The sequence below is a fragment of the Rhea americana genome, unplaced genomic scaffold (genome assembly GCF_003343005.1).
Source record: "Rhea americana isolate MKP2758 unplaced genomic scaffold, rheAme1 scaffold_26, whole genome shotgun sequence".
Lineage (NCBI taxonomy): Eukaryota > Metazoa > Chordata > Aves > Rheiformes > Rheidae > Rhea > Rhea americana.
Window position 1 is genome coordinate 1,774,639 of NW_028186379.1, and position 17,904 is coordinate 1,792,542.

The 17,904-nt window shown below is 34.8% G+C and overlaps 1 protein-coding gene across 1 annotated transcript in view; it reads right to left on the reverse strand.

The window, feature by feature from the left end:
* Positions 1-718: 718 nt before the first annotated feature.
* The window catches only part of ADGRA3 (adhesion G protein-coupled receptor A3), a 41,703-nt gene continuing 24,517 nt past the window's right edge, over positions 719-17,904 (reverse strand). The window contains exons 10-19 of the mRNA XM_085307619.1: positions 16,567-16,716; positions 13,719-13,880; positions 13,268-13,471; positions 12,017-12,230; positions 11,636-11,844; positions 8,468-8,592; positions 7,826-7,949; positions 5,913-6,058; positions 2,549-2,644; positions 719-2,289 (exon numbers count right to left, since the gene is read on the reverse strand). Of these exons, the coding sequence (XP_085163745.1) occupies positions 1,047-2,289; positions 2,549-2,644; positions 5,913-6,058; positions 7,826-7,949; positions 8,468-8,592; positions 11,636-11,844; positions 12,017-12,230; positions 13,268-13,471; positions 13,719-13,880; positions 16,567-16,716 (2,673 nt within the window). The 3' untranslated portion in view covers positions 719-1,046. The remainder of the gene's footprint in view (positions 2,290-2,548; positions 2,645-5,912; positions 6,059-7,825; positions 7,950-8,467; positions 8,593-11,635; positions 11,845-12,016; positions 12,231-13,267; positions 13,472-13,718; positions 13,881-16,566; positions 16,717-17,904) is intronic.

The window sequence follows — 17,904 nt, forward strand, 5'->3', positions numbered from 1 at the left end:
TTTATAATTGATCACCTTATTAATATGACCCTTCTACTGAAGACTTTTTTTGAACATAGATGCTGTATAATTTTTGAAGAGATTTATACAACATATAGGTGAGTAAAACCAGACTTGCAAATTAAGAAGCTCTCTCAAAAGTCAGCTCCTACAGTGACACAGCCTAGAGACCCATTTTTGCACACTGATCATGAACAAGTGTTTAACTCATTACCATGTATCAAGACAGCTGTGGTATTCTTCCAGATGTGTACTGACCGGCTTTGCAGACTAGCTCCTATTGCCTGTGAACATTCATAAACTTCTAAGTACAAATGATTAAAGCAAGCAAAAACCCCAGCCAAGTAATTAGGAAGGCAAAATAAAATAAGAGTTTTTTCCAAAAACATTATGAAGTTAGGGAAGCTAAACTGCGTGCAAGYATGCATTAAAATAAACAGATGCTGAAAATATAACTTATGTAGCATCTACTAAATGGGTATTTTTGGAGTAACTGAGTTGCCCATAATCTAAAATGTTCAAAAGGTAACCTGATTTCAATCAAATTCTAGGACTAATACAGTTAATTGAGCTATTCACATTGTCCTTTTCAGACACCAAATATCTTCTTCAGCAAGTAAAACTTTTAGCACAATTTTCAGGCCTTGAAGTAGTAAAATCAAGATGAAGTTAGGTGTAATAATCTTTAATTGAAAAAAAAAACAGTAAAATATTGGGCTGCTGGRGAAAGTACTATTTATTATACATTTAAATACAAATTTGAAATGTGCTGTGGACACATCTGCAGGGTTACAGTTAAAAAATAAAAAATGTACAAAGTTATGTTCTCAAAAGGTCTGATGCTTCAGAAAAAACTTCATAAAATACCAAAAGTTCATCTCGGTAAGAACAGCAAAGATATAACGTATACAATCTTTCAAATGGTAGTTATCTTTGTTCCCTCCCTGCATTAAGTACCTAGAGTTTGTAAACAGTCTTTAAAAGTGTTAATAGCTTTAAGGAATGTGTAATCACAGTTCATACAAATTTGTCCCATAATTATAATGCTACACAGTAGTTTCATGTTTCCATAACCCAGTTCTAATGTTACCAGTACTGTCTGCAGTGAGCAAGGGTCCATCCTGTCCACTGGTTTTAAGTGGTCCATTTTGAATGGCTAAATTTAAGCCATAAGATTTTTGCTGGTTTTCAAGTTCAACCACTATTGGTTTCCTCAGAATATCTTTTTTGTTGTTGGTTGCTAGTGATTTTTCAGTATTTCTGCCACTTTTCGGAAGTGTACTGCAAGCATCGCTGCTGTCTTGTTGGGACTGGTTATACTGACGTTCTCTATAGGCTAAATATGCTCTTCGGCTCCTTGAATGCCCTTCGCTGTTGGTTTGCCGACTTTTAGGTAAGCCATTTTGCACGCTTCCTTCCACACTTGTGGGAACATCATATGCGTATTCCCTCAATACTGCAAGCCTGCTAGCACGATGTCCTTTGCTTCTGTTTTTATGATGCCGACTTGGGTGTCCATTTGTCCGAAACTGCACCTCTAATGGCGCTACATGCATTTTGATATCATTATCCACTGAATGCTCAGTGAGACTGTTATCAAGTTGAGGACCTGTGTTCAATGGTAGAGAAGTGGGGTGACACTGTGCTGCTGCAGCTTGTATATTAGTTAGTTTACAACCTTGAGAAGAATTTTTTAGGCTTGATGCACTTTTATTTGTGCAAGATGATTCTGTACTACTGTTGGTACACTTAGGGGCCTCTCCATTGGTTCCATTGGAACTGGAGGGCTGAACATTCACTTGCACTGAATATGTACTCCTTCCAGGGCAGCAAGCTGTTATCCAAGCGTGTCTGACATCTTCCCTATTAACGCAGTGATGTACCATAAGAAAAGCACTAAGGCTTAAACACGTTGCCCCAAAGAAACAGCTAAAAATCAGGTCCATGGGATAGTACAGGGAAACCGACAGGGCTCCGAAGATCCACAGAGCAACATACAACAGCAAAGTTAGGCCCACTCCCAGAAGCTGGGCTTGAAAACTGTGCTCATTCTCCAAAGCTGATGTGGAAACTAGTGACACTGACAGTGAATCTTGGTGAGCCAGTTCCCCGTGTTCGTTGGTGGCTAGACGCTGCTGCTCCTCAGCTGGCTCCTTAAGTTCGTATTTGCGCTCAGGATGTCGTTTCAGTTGTATAAATATGCTAAGGAAATACAYGCAATCTATGAAAATTATAAAGCTGGCTGGTCCATAAAAAGCTCCTAAGCTAGGTTCCCAAGTCATCCAGCAACTGGAGAGGGTAGGGGGGGGGGAAAAAAAAAAAATCAAAAAAAGAAATCAAAATGCATGCCTTCTTACAAGGCACTTACACTTTATCAGTTCATAATGTACTTTGAAATGATCCTGGTAGAACAACAGATCATCTGGAAGAATCACAGTTCAACTCCTGCCACCCATCCCCCCCATGCACACACACACAATTACAACTGATGAAACTATAAAAACTAAATCATRCAAAATCTTAGAGATCTCAGTTATACAGTACTTACTATGGTGCATTAGGTCTGCTGCCATAATTTCGGATGTTTGCTGCTGCTGTTATTCCACAAACTATGATAGGGATTCCTCCACCGATCAGGTAAAACCTAAAAAGCAAGGCCAGGATATTAGTGGCTGCTTAGTAGAAATAGATTTTATTCAGTCACCRTGAGGAAAAGGAGGGGTTCTAGAGATTCAGAAGTTCTTTAAGAAAAAATAGGGTAAATCAAGTTTGGACTCCACTGAAACCAGGTTTTCCAACTCCTCCCTGCTATAGTTTTTTTTTTATTTGTTTATTTTTTGCAAATGGAACCTACTGTCCTCTAACAGCTGCTCACCTCCTTCCAAGGCACAAAACAGACAAGTTATATACAGTTAAAATAACAAAGCAAAAGCCAGAAGTCAAAAGTTATAAACTACTAGAAGAGACTATGGAAAYTTAGAAGGAAGATAAACGGGATTTTCCTCAATTCTGAAGGTGAACTTGTCTTACAATATGGATGCTACTTACAGACCACACATAAAAACTCTAGTTATTTTCCAAGGACATTAATCTTATAGTGCAAATATATCCTGTTTCCTTGTGGCAGCGTTAATGAAGACTACATCCTTACACATACAGGGGCCAGAAACATATTCATAGAGGATCTAACCGTTTATTCTAGTTTCGGTGAACTCATATTGAACTTYTTAGTGGCAGATCAATAATTACTGACAATCATTTAAATCAACAGCAATCTGTCCTCTATCTTATGTTAAATCAGTCTAAATTCAGATCAGAATACTCAGCTGAGACCACTGTTGTGCATATGGATGAACAGCTTATTTTGTCAACAACATACACAAGAGACATCTGTACCTACAGTCCCGGACCTTTCTACCTCATTTAAGATAACCTACCATAAGTGACCGCTCTCACTTGAGAGAAAACAGTAGTCTAAAATAGTTTAAATCCTTCTTGTAAGCATAGGCACACACTAAGTCTCACCTAGCTKCAGAATCCTAAAAGGATCAAATTCTGTCATTGGTTTACTCCATCTCATCATACAGCTATCACGTAATGGGCCAAATGAAACGGATCTTTTAAACAGAGCTCTAACTCAACATATCTTTCACTACAGGTTACTAAATCACTGCCTCAAAGACATAACACTATTCAGACTTGAACACAGTTGAAGCTGGCTCTATATAGAGCAAATTATTACGGGAGTAGAGGAGGATTGCAACAAGAAGGCAGCAAGCAGAACAGTTTCCAGCCACAGTTCAATTGCCTTCACTGAAGGAACATGTTTACATTTAGCCTTTCATCATGCCAGGACAGCAAGTACCAACAAAGTAAAAAGCATGTGTATTGCTAAGTGTACATCTTCAACAACTCCCAAGAGCCCGAATTACAAACCAAAACTATCGTGGCTCAGGGCTATATGAACAGAATAGTATGTTAAAGTATGCAAGAAGTATGTTAGAAGATGCATTAATATTAGGACTTGGAGGCAGAATGCTGCAAAAGCTAAAACCTTTTACATGTGCTAGGTCAAAAGAAAGAGAGATTCAAATGACAGGTACAAACAACAGGTATTAAGATGGTGACAGAAAAAAGGAGAGAATTTTAAYAGTGAAATTTTGTGTTTAAGTAGTACGCTCACCCAGTATCTACATTACAATATTTTCCTTTATAATGAAATATTCCATGACTAAGATCTTCAATTAAGGCTTTTTAAAACCAGTTCTTTTATGTATAAAATTTTGAAATTGCTTCCTGTGTTTTGTTTGAAGTCTGCTGAACAAAATATTATTCCTGCATGACTAAAGCTCCCTTCCATTCTTGTGACTGATAGTTAGGGACCTCAGTTACTTTCACACCCTCTTGCCTTCATGTCAATGCAGTATACTTGACAAAGCTCTTCACAGTTAAGAAATTCCAGTGTTCTCAACACTGGCTAGTGAGCCACAATCTCATCTCCTCTCTGCTCCCTACAGTGGCTTTCTGTGGAAAACCAAATCAATTTTCAGTCTGTTATTTTATGTTTTGTTCTTGACCTTAAAAGTCACCTAAATACACAAGAATGGAGATCGCGATTGACAAAATTATCTTTTTAATTATCTAGTTTTCTAAAATAAAGAACAAAGCTCATTTGYGCTGAAGAAAGCATGACTAGCAAGTGAGAGGAAAATACTTATATGTATCTACATCCATCTATCAGTTTATTTTTGTCCCTTCCAAAGGACGCTTTTCTTTTTACTGGAAAAGAAAAGGTGTATCAGGGCAGGGGGTATATATAGATAGCATGGAGACAAATAGTAAACTGGTTGTTTTATCTCTTTCTATGCTTATGTTCACTTAGAGCTAAGCCTGCAAAGCTGGTAATTTTGTTGTAAAACTTTTCCACAGGAAGAATTCTAGTATAGACTGTAAAGGAAGAGGAGTGAAGGAGAAATCTGATACTGAAAACACTACTCAGAACACTGCTGAAAGGCACACAGTTGGAGATGGACATGATATCCTACACCGAGCAGATTTATGTCCTCTTAAAAAGGAAAAAAAAATAATTTAAAAAGTAAAGGGGGCACTTAACTGATTAAGTATTAACCTTAACTCATTAAATGTTTCTGCAGTCTTGTTAATAATGTTGCAAAATTTTACTGATGATATTAAGAAAAACATTTCTGATTTCCTGTCCCTACTTGAGAAACATTTTTAAAGTGCCTGTATCACTAATCAAAGTTAATCAACTTCTGCCACCTTGTGGAGGATTCCAGCTTAGCAGGTTTTAATTACTACCTGAAGATAGATATATGAACAAAATCTGTTAAGGTTTACTATATAAACTATTTGACATGGAGGAGGGATTCACAGATAATCAGTTYCCCTCATTTCAGTTATTTTAGAACAAAAATTCTAAGAGAAATGCTTTACAGAGAATACTATTTTCTCTTTGCTGAAGTCTGGTATTTTTCCAGTTAATTGTAAAGAGTCTTTGAAAAATCTATTAAACTTTATTATAGTGCTTGTTATTCCTGTGTTAAAACAGGTCTCCACATTGTTTCCCCTATGATAATTTAACAGGGAATATTGCTATTTATAATCCTAATCAAAGCCCCAGTACTGATAAAGTACTAAAGTACTACTCACTTCTTCATTTACAAACCAGGAATATAGCATTATAACAGTAATATGGTAAGACTAATCATCTTTCAGCTCATCCTCATTAACATTGATCCTCATTGGGTCAAAGAAAAAATCCAAATGAACTTTATGAACCTGAAAGAAATCTATGTATGAAAAGCAATTGCTATAGAACAGTACTGTTATACTTCCTGGTCCGAGTATGGGCATAGCAACCTGGGAATAGAGAATTACAGAAAGAGACTCACCTTAGCATTGGTCTGGGTGGAGGAGGTGGTTCGTCAGGATCTTGGCATCTTTTTGCTTTTTTAGTTACTTGCTTATAAATATTACGAGAAGTTACACCCAGCCACAGTACTGTGGCAAGAGTGGAATAATGGAGAATTATCCCAACCTTATAAAAAAAAATTACAGAATTAGAAATATAATCTTAAAACTAATGATTTGTGTAAGAAACTGAATTTCTGAAGGCTCAGTTTCAGAAAAGAAAATAATCCCTCTCATATCAGTATGACTGTTCTAAATAATAAGCCACCATGGTTTTTTTAAATGAAGTGTTGTTACATGAACTCATCTTCATGTTAATGGGAGAAAAGCTACATACTGTAGTTGCTACTGGCAGAAGAAAAACTTAGTAACGAAGCAGACTCTTCTGCAGTACAACATTCTTAAGATTACAGATCAAACAGGTGCTTTAGGAAACTCTGTGAAAGAGATTTTAGCTTTAAAATGTCTTATGTTATAGACCAGTATTTAAATCCAAAAATGAGGTAACTACAAGTTAACTATACCCTGATAAAACTATGACAAGCCAAAATATAGACAGCTAACAAGCTCATCAGTGATTTCAACGTAATACCAAAACCCACCATACATGGGTACTTAACCAGACCAAGCACCAATTCAAAGTCTGCCTCTTAAGCAAATGGTAGTCTTACAGATCCTTTTGCATTTTAATTTGCACTATTTTATAAACAGAGGTTTCTTGGGTTTTGTTGAAGAAAAACACAATTTCCTGTATTTCCGTCATTAAATGCAAACATTGAGATGAAGAGACAGCTAGCAAGTATCTTTCATACATCTCAAATGTCTGCATGCATGGAAGAAGGGACATCTCCACTTTGTTAGATGACTGGAGATATTTATCTGCAAATTCCAATCACTAGTAAAAAACAACTCTTTTAGAAAAGTACCAACCACCAAAAGATATGCAAGATATGCATGCAAGACAGATTTTCTCTTGGAGGATTACTGCCTTTGTTTAATCAAGGAAAATATTACAGTTTTGTCAAATTATTTCCCCATCTCCCTATTATATGTATCAGTACATACACACCATCATTCAGAGCTCTCTATCCTAGGGAAAACATCTGTGATGTGTTTTATTACAACACTTTGAATTGTCAACTTTGTTACTGTAAACTCGAATAAAAAGTGTTTTAGAACATAAGGGTGAGGGATTAGAAACGTTTAGGATTCACTGAAAAAGAATATTTAAAAAAATTTTCATCAACATCATTCAAAAGTGGCAACTGCTATTACACTGAAACATTACAACTCAATTAGACACAGCCCAATCTCGTAAGAACAAATTGTTATAAAAAGAGGAGTCACACCAAACCTAGTGATTTTTATTTATTTATATACTTGTGGAAATAAATTCCCACACAGCTTGTAATGCTGCAGAGAGCTTCTTAAAACAATTTCATAAGTTGGTCTTGAAAATAAAACTATCACATGAAACTTATTTTGCGATAGCATTTTTGTGGGAAAATAATCTGCTGCACTCAAATTATTTTTCCATTTTTAAAGTAAAGAACTGACTAACTAAACTAAAGATTTAAAAAATGATCAATTCTTAGTCTGAATTTTACATTCAGATGAAAATACCTATGCAGTACTACTGTTCGGTGTGTGGGGTAGTAGAGTGAAAGAGGATATATAGATATTTGTGTATGAAGAACTATTACTTTCAAGTGAGCTTAAGTACAATTCCAAAATATTCAAGGTTACAWTGTAAGTTCAGAACTGCAGATCTTCACATATGCACAAAACCTTAGCTTAGCTTTGCCTGTCAAATAAAATTAGATTTAAGAATTAAATATTTAAACATGGACTTTTGGAAATAACTAACTTATTTTCTTGTGCTGTGTTTACTTACCGCTTGGCAAATGCTGGCATTCCTGGTCTGAGTTATGCCTCCGATAAACATCACACATGTCAGAAAAATATGAAAGCTAAGGTTAACTAGCATATGCCAGCTTTTTACACTGATTCTGATCACACTGTTAAAAKAAAAAAAGACAACATAAAACACAGCTGCTTTACTGTCTTTCAGAAACTAGCAAGATACATGCATGTTAAATAAGATATCACTACTGTTAATGATTGTTTGACTACCTCTACTGTGCAATCAAACATAGTCTTTGGTCTTCATCCCAAGAAATTAAGAACACCCTCCTATTAGCTAGCTTTATACAGCTATTTGCTTGAGTCAGAAATTTTGGCTTCTAGTTTTCACTGATGTCAACAGGATTTAAAAGCCTGAACAGTGGGTTCAATTTCACTGTTATTCTTGAAAGGCATATCCTTCATCAGGAAGGAAAAGAAGAATTAGAGATACGCTTCCAAGAGCAAAACAGTCAAGAAGAGATTAGAAAGTTAATTATTTAACCATTAGTTTGCAGATTATGAATGCAGATTGCTATAGCAGATTCCTATCATAAAGAAAAGGTAGTCCCAAGCACTATGAAGCTAACTTAACATCTGCATTAGGTAAGGCTCCAGCAATTTTGATTCTTACCTGTGATGGTATATATAGCTGACTATGATCATCAACAGGCACATGAGCAAAACCATGGCAGTGGCATAAATAACTGGATGCAAAAGATCAGCTGGCTGGGTATATAATTCAGCTCCTGTCAAGTCCTGTCAACAAAAACAATGTCACATTAGATCATCTCATTTCCTTACTTCATAGGTGGGAATGAAAGAAGAAACAGAATACGTAAATAACAGGAGCCTTCTAGATAAAATCCCCTTCTCTCTCAAATTATTTATTATTTGAGGTTCTGGGCTTTGTTTCACAAATATCTGTTACTCTGGCTGAATGTTACTATAAATGCAGTCACACATTTTACAGAACTTGATACATGCCTAAACATATAAACAAGTTCACAGCCAATAGAGACAACGTAGTTTTATTCTCAAAATACAATCAACATAAACATAGTATGTAGAACATCTATGTCTTTCAGTGATGATGTTAAACATCATCTGAAGTAACCTAGAGAATGGAACACAATGTAGCCTGATCAAGTTTGCAGATTATATTAAATAGAAGGGAAATTATATTAAATAGAAGAGGAAGACTGAAAGATACTCAGTGGGATCCTGATGAGCTAGAGAAATAAGCTGATAAAACATCATGAAATTCAACAAAGGAAAACGTAAAGTTCTGCATCTGTGATGGAATAATCCAATGCGACAATACAGGCAGGGCACTAGACTGGATAGGAAGTAGCCAAAAAAGGACCACAGATTCTTCTAGGAGATGCAGAGGGTAAGAATGAGAAGCTGTGGACCTAACTACCAGCATGGGAAATTTTGATTAGATATACAGAAAAAAAAAATCTGGTAACAAGAGTGGTCAAATACTGGACCCCAGGCTGCCCAGAGAAATTGTGGAATCTCCATCCTTGGAGACACTCAGAGTTGGCTGAACATGATCTGGAGCAACATGATTCAACTCTGAAGGTGTCTCAACTTTGAGCRGGGGACTGGACCAAATTACCTCCAGAGATTCCCTATAGCATAAATTATTCCGATTATTGTTTAACATAAACAGTAGATAAATAGATTTCAATAGCTTTTTAAATATCACTCAAGTTTTGTGAACCTATCAGTTCAAATATTACTCAAGAAAGTAGTATAAAATGGAGTCTTACAGTGTTAAAGCATAATAATGTTTCAAATAGGATCCAAGGAGAGTTATTTTTATTTACTAACAAGAATAGCAACAAATAAAGATAATTGTGTTTGGATACAGCCAGATGAATTCCAGCTAAAGCTAGAGCAATTTACTAGGGTACTGTTTCCTTAGTGGTAATGAACTCAAAGAACATTAGTCCCTCTCAGCACAAAATAAAACAAATTTAATTATGTAAGACTGGTGGAAAAATTTAATAAGTTGTCTACATTCTAAAAAAAAATATGTATATATATGGGGGGGAACTGATCTCTTAGCTATTATTTGGAGTAAACCTTCAACAGCTACAATTATGCTTTTTTTTTTTTTAATGGAGACAAATGTTTTACAGTATGTTAACTGTGTGCGGGAATATCTAAGTTAAGCTCCACCAACTTCTTCCCCTCCARTCTCCACGGCCTACATTTTGGGAAGGAGATAAACATTTAAGGAATTCTGAGCAAGTATACAATGAGAATCAGTAGAAGCAGAGAGAAGAAAGCTGCCCCTTCCTCTACTTTTTCTTTACCCCAATGATTGTTAAGTTCTTTGTATGCTCTTCACAGTAAGACATTTATATCATCTTATTACTTGTCAATTTAGCAATACCCATGCACAGATTACACCTTTCATTTTTTTCCTCCAGATGGCAAAAATGTGACCAACATAAAGTATAATCTCTTTTTACATATGTATTATATACATATGAAGTATAATTCAGTTTTAAAGAACACTTACATTCAAGGGAAGAATTATATGTTAAAGAAAAATCAAAGAGAACAACATCAAACTATAGGATCAGAATGGTTTGAAGTAGTTTAAAACAGTACCTTCAAAGTTGTTCCCTTTGAGCTCCTTTAAAAAGCTTGTGCTATAGCATCATGCCAAATCTTAAATTTAATTTCTGTTTAGCTTTGTGGTATTTAGTTCTCTTAAGAGGAAAATCTATGAAAATTTAAGTTGCAAAATAACAAAAATAGCCATTTCTCATGCACTACTAAAAATAAATCCTCTTTCAAGTATGATTACATTAAAATATATATTTAATTCAACAACAGCACATTAAATAAAACAGAACAAAATTCATACTGAATTTACATTTAGTAAGTGAACAGTAGTTGCTAAAACTCTTTAATATTTCACCCAGCTTCCTACTGGTCTCTCATTTTTACATATTCTATTTTACTAGTCAGTATCTGTTATCGTAGCTGATGAGCTCAGTAACAGTCACTGTTTGTAAAAGAAGTTTCCCATTCTATTTGTGCAAGAGCATACACACGCATACATATACACATATTTTTAAAAGAAGAACAGATGCTAAGTTGTGAAGCAAAGACCTCTTGGAATTACAAAAAAAAAAAAAAATCCTACCACATAACTGAAGATCACCTATCACCTAGAAGAGGTGCCTGCCTCCCTCCCTTTTACTTCTGCTACCTCTGTGTTTCAGAAGTGGTTAGCCATTCTATTGGCAGAAAATAGAGTTCAAAAACAATTTTTGAGCAACATTTCAAAAATATTTTAGTTTTGACAGTTATTAGAATTTCTTAGGTTAAAATAGCTACATCTGATTTTAGACCATAGGAAAAAATAGAAGAACATACACCATGGAATACACTCCTATCAATAGACAAAACAAACAAATTTAATACAGAAAAAGATTCACTTTTTATTTCAAACTTATTATTAGATAGAAGTTCATAAAAGCACATTTGATTAAACAGTTCGTTAGAATGACTTCCTACAATATAGTGCTTTTCATCAGAAAATTCTTCTATTTCTAATATATTTAGCAATTAATTGCACTTTCATAGCTTTCCACTTAAACATCACACCAGCATTTACATCAATGCAAGTGACAACTGAAGATTCTTGAAATCTAGTTTTCTGTGAAAAGCAATGTGAGAATATATGCTTTCTTTAATGCGAGAACAAAAACAGAATTTTGTTTGCAATATTTTAAAAAGTTCCAGAAAAAGATATTACTAATTTTAAGTGTCATACCATTAAAACTGCATAGCTGCTGAGGGAATAGCACTGAATGGTAGTAATATTTTCATCAGACAGAAGAATGCGACATCCATCAGACTTCCATCCCCCTTGTCCATTCAGTAGATCAAAGTCCCACTGAGCTGCAACAGCATCTGCTCCATGTGCAATACGCCGCAGTGTTACATTTATAGGAATGTGGTGATTGGCTAGGTTTAAACCATCTGTTACAAAATAAATGTATTTGCACATAAATTTCTCAGCATTTAAGTTTCTCATATAGCATGTTAAATGTTAGAACAACCTTATTTTTTTAAATATGCTACTTAAAACATGGAAGTCAAAACAACTTCTGTATTTTTAAAGATCATAAAAATATAGTAATAAAAAACAAACCTATCTTGGTGAGAATAACTGGTGTAACAACTGTACGTCTCTTCCCATCATCAGCCAGATTTGTTGAATTTCCTGTGGCTGGAAAAAGCTTTCCATTGCGAAATGCGATAAGCTGAAGCTTGTAGACAGACTCATCTGCTGGCTTGATTTCTCTTTTTTGCTTTTGAGTGAAAAGGGAAGCAGGCAATTGGATAGAAGCCTCTACAATTGTATTCTAGAAATAAATAGATTTTAAAAGTTTTAAAGAGAAAATGAAATTCTTTTCACAGATCAGTTTAGCAACTGCAACTGAGCAGTGTCAGAGGCAAATGCATTTACCAAACTATGCATTATGACAAACCTATCTGATAGTAGTGCGTCCAAATAATCCACCTTAAAATACTTGTTAATCCCCCTTAAACTGTTAAAGCCTGAATACTTTTTTTTTTTTTTAAAAAAAAAGACAGAATGTTAAGATTCAGTAGTTACCACTTGCTACAGCTAATAAAGCTCATATCAATAATCCATTCCAATACTTTTCCAAGGTAGATTTTGGCAATCAGAAGCAACATCCAAGACCATGTGCAAACACATACATAGAGCAGATAAAGAGAAATGTTGAAATTGTGGAAAAGTATCATTGAAAAAAAGTTTTGATAATTTGTATACAAGTTTTGTTTGGGTATGGAAGCATGCATATAGTTTTGCATGCACCTGCAATGTTGTTCAAAAGCACATTAAGTAATAAAAGCTAACTGGTATGCTCTGAAATGTAACTGAAAAATATTTTTTATGAACTATGAGGGAGAGGGGCAAGGAGAAGGTGGAGAGAAAAACTGAGCCTTTCGGGCCTGTTTTCCAATTCATGCTTATTTACATTGTCACTCCAATCAGAGTATTTCAGATATTTTTTGGATATTACTAATATGTAATTTAGTATGTAATTATGGTGAAAACACATAAAGACAAATATCATGAACTAGGCAGCTTTTCAGCTTCCACACTTACGAGATATTCTGAAAGTATCTTTCAACTTAAGGTATTTTAATAAAGAAAATCAGATCTATTTACTAAAAATTGTATCCATTAAACAATTATACCACAATCAAACTGTATTATCCCATGTACTTTAATTATCCATTATCACAGCCAATTTACATTATGCAAGAGTCTTATTTTAACATCAGAAATCAATAATTTCAGCTTGCTTTCTAAATGTTTCACATTTAAGGTATTCTTACAAAGTCAATAGSGAAAAAATGAGTAGCAGACCTTTAATGCCAGGCTTGACAGTGTATTTGAAACATTGCACTTAAAGCTTAGCTGCTTATCTAAATTTCCATCTGGATCTCTTCTCCCATAATCACCGAGTCCTGTACGGTCTGATGTAGCCACTTTCTGAAATACGGTGCATGTCATCCCAGTGAAACCAGCAGCCTTTATTACATAAGCCTCAAGAGCAATATTTGGAGAATACTGTGATAACAAAATCAGAAACTCATTAAATACATTTCTACACTGTGTAAAATTAACAAATAATCTTTATGGGATTCTGTCATAACACTACACAAAAAAGCCATTTTGGGTAACTGGCAGAAAGATCAGAAAATTTCTCCCCTCCCTACATAAACAGTAAGCATTTCAGGTGATGCCAACATCTGTTAAACAAAGGAAAATAATAAAAAAAAACTAAAATGTCTTTAAGTAAATAATTTATGCTTACAGTGGAGTAAACTTGAGCCCCATTTGCAAGTCGATACATAGCAATTTTCTGCAGACACTGTACAATTCTAGTGCAAGCTTTGGCTTCCCTCTGTGCCATCCACAGAACACGTTCATCCGCCAACATAATGTTACTTGCTATGTCCACCATCACATCACCAAGCTAATAAGGAAGAGAAATAGTCTATTTTACATTTTTGATCATTTACAAAGTAGGATCATTTGGCATCGTTTTGAAACAGAAAAATACAGAGCAACTGTTAGCATTAAAAAAGAAAAAAAAACAGTTGTTCCTATTTCAATCGCCGCTTGTCAAATTGAGACACTGAAATACTTCAACTCAGACATTTACCTCTGCTCCATCCAACAGAAATCTTACGCAAATGCAACTTAGCTATTTTTATTATACTTGGAGAACGAAAGCATGGGAAATACCACTATTTTAATAAAGTGCAGTACCACAAGTTCTACTTTACTAATTAAATAATTAGTAGGATATCATTATCTTTGAACCTGAAATAAATAAAAATAAAACCTATAAGTTAGCAATAGTATAGTTAGGGGGAAGAGAGCAAGAAAAGAGTAATACAGTAGAAAATKAGCACACAGTCATCTTGCTCCTCCTGCTTTTCTCCTCCTATACCTAGCTCATCTTTTCTTCAATTCCTCCCTTGTTTTACCTTCAATTTTTTCTGGACTGTTTTATGTTACACATGTAACAGCGAGTAACTACAGGTACCACAGCTGATTTCAAACCACCAATCACATTGTTTTTGAGTTTATTTCATGCTCCTATCTTGTCTCTTCTGCATGGCAGATCCACACAAATCAAAGGAAATGCATTCATTAGGTCCTAACTGCCAAAATTCACAAACACCTACATTGACAGGAGAGAATTTTCATAGCATTTCAGAAACAGTGACAGAGACTGGAACAAAAGTAAGGGTACATATTATTTTCCATTGTAGGCTTCTAATTGAGCTAAACGAAATGCAATTTCCAGTACCTAAATTTAGGAACTGAAATTTTATATATGAAAGTAAAACAAACAATCCTCCCCTCCCCACACACACATTCACATCCCTGTTACCTGATTTCTTTGTAAGTAACAACCTGAAAAGGAGTTATTTACATAACAAAACATTGTGTAGTTCTGTTTTGTTTCAAAACAGACTAAGGGACAGATGCATTATCAACAGCTAACAGAGCACTACAGCAGCATTTGCAGGCTGTAGTCCTTTTTATTAAGTTCTATAACAAATCAAAGCTCAAGTAATTGAAGGAGATTCTTATTACCTGAAAACTGCTATCTACTATTTTTTTTTTTAAACACCACACCAACACATCATTTTTACATTARAAGTTTAAGATTCTGAAGGTATACGACTTGAGTTGTTTCATGAAATACAGGTATTTTTATTATACTTTTTTTTTCTTATCAAGATATACCCAAGTTTTTTCAACTGCATTCTAATTTAGGACAATCTACTAAGAACTTTCAGAAGACTTCTTTTCAGTTTGTTTCCATTTTGGCATGAAAAAAGCTATTAAAAATGCATTTTATAATTTATCTCAGAATAGCCAAACAGTAACACAAATTAAAAAACTGACAGTAAATTGCTACAAGCATAAGCATATTACATTCACTTAAGAAAAATGGGTAGCGTAAAAAAAAAAACCCACCACCAACAAAAAAAACTTAACATTATTAGTATTAAAAATTATTAAATGAACTTCCACTCACACTCTTTCAACATGTCACAGAATGACTAAATATGTTTCACCAAATAAAGTAAATAAAAATACATTGCCTAAGGAAAAAAAAAAAACTAAATCACCTATGAATTTAACTTTGACAGTTTTATGGCATCTATCACCTTCAAACGTGGCAGAATAATGCCAAACTGTCAATCTACAAACACTAAATCACAGCTAAGAAAAGAATATCCTTATAATGTAACAAATCATGCAACAAAGGCATGTTACTATTTTAGGCTGGGTAAAAAAACMACCATTTAATGAATTACTTTAGGAATTCCAAAAATACACAAAATATTTCTGGAGCTATCAGTGTAAAAGGSTATCTAGCATAAAAAATCTCCAAGGAGTTCTGCAAAGAATCTACAGACAGCATTTATGGTTGGCTGGGGACAGGAGAAGGGCGAATTTGGCTTTTTTTTTTTTTTAATGCACAACTTCAAAAAATTGATGCATTGTGGTCTTCAACTTCCCAACATGCACTGTACAGTGAGATCAATAAAACCTCTGTTCAGCAGTGAAACAGAGAGTTCCTACCCACTGGTGGGACTATTCAACCACTTAATTTTCTCCCCAACAGTGAGCTTTCTCTAAGATTTTATTTTAATTTCTTATCTTATATTCTGCCAGATATAGGTATGAAAACCTTAGAGATGTAGCTCAATACTGAATAAAGACAGCCTATCATGGCAGGAGGGGAGAAGATAAGTCTTGTTTTATTCATTATTGAGAGGATCTCTGAGGCTTTCATCTTTTTTAAATAAAAACATATCAATGAAAACCTGTGCGACCCACTCCATATTAAATAAAAGCAGACTTACTTTACCTATCTCCCTGCTCCAGTGCTGACCAGAGGTGTTACTCACATTACAGGTCCAGTGAATGCTGGATCATCGCAGTACGAATGCAAAGTCTGTGACCATGGGTCAGCAACTTCAGGGACCTACTAAACAAACAAAAACATGGAACAATCTGATAAACTGCTAATTCAGCAGCTTCATCTAGTGTTGAGAAGGTTTCATTGCTCAGAATACTTAAAGACAAACACTTCATCTGATTATCTTTAAAGTGATGGCAAATTTTCCAGTTACCTCTTTATACTTTTCAGCAAATCTTCCAAATTTCTCTATCATTTCAGCCACAAAAATAACATCCATCTTATCAGAAAAATTTGCTGCTTCAACAGTATAAGCCAAGAGCTGTCTTGCTGTTGCCACTGCATTAGTAAGGTTGAGCGGCATCTATATAAAGAAGAAATATAAGCATTTTAAAGTGAAAATTAAGTACAAGATAAATGAAACATTTGGGAAAGTGCTGATGTGTTAACTATTAAAATAAGATAGCAATCCCCACAGGAATCATGAGAGTGCAAACACTGTTTTGCTAGCCATGGATTACTACCTTACTCGCTAGCAACAATAAAATCCTACAAGTCAAGGAATCAGTATTTGTATTTGCAGTAAAAAGCTGATTTTTGTCCTCTTGTCTGAGAAGGAAGAGAGCAGAAGAGATGTTGCACTAAGAGGAGCAAAAAAGATAGCACTGTTAAATGTTTACTTTCCTTTGCATCAGAGCCCACGCATAACTATACAAAGCTCGTAAATATATGTAATTTGTAACAAGAGAAGCCAAGAGAAATTCACAACCACCACTGCTGTACCACGCGCTCTTAATTCTGTAACTACTGAAAGTGTACTTGAAACTAAACACAAAAAAAACCAAAACCACAGATTCTCTGCAAGATGAAGTTCAAGATTTCACCCCTGTAAAGAGTACCATGCCGGAAGTTCTTTACCACTAAATAGTATGTAATACCAAAATGCCTGAGCTAGCAGGGCAAAACTATACAAACACCATTAACTSAAGATCAAATGGTATTTATCCATGTTAATCCAAACTAGAGATGCCCTGTCCCTCTATTTTGTGGCATGTGTACTCACTCTGCCCTACTGAATTTGTAGTGTGCCACACAAGCATAGCTGTGTATTAATCCCTGCAGGTTTTAGCACACATCTGTAGATCTAAAAGCAATTAATGGAAGAATATTCTTCCCCAACACTAAAACATACATTTAATTGTAAATCAAGTACAAAACCATCATACACACTGAAATTAGCTTTCAATTCTGCATAAWCTCTTGGAACTTTTTCTTTAAATATGAATTTCTTTCCACTCAAAACCATACCTGTATGATACCCAAATAAGACCRGTGAAATATAAATTCATCATTTTACAGACGTTTCCTTCCATTTTCAATGTAGACTTCTATTTGACTTAAATAGCTTGAACTTTTAACAAAACAAGTAGACTACCTTTGTATTCAAAGACTCTAACGATACTTGTATCATTATTACATTTAAGCGCTGGAGAGACAACAAGTATGTGCAAAATATTACTAACAAGATTTCCAGACCTACTACACAAAAAGA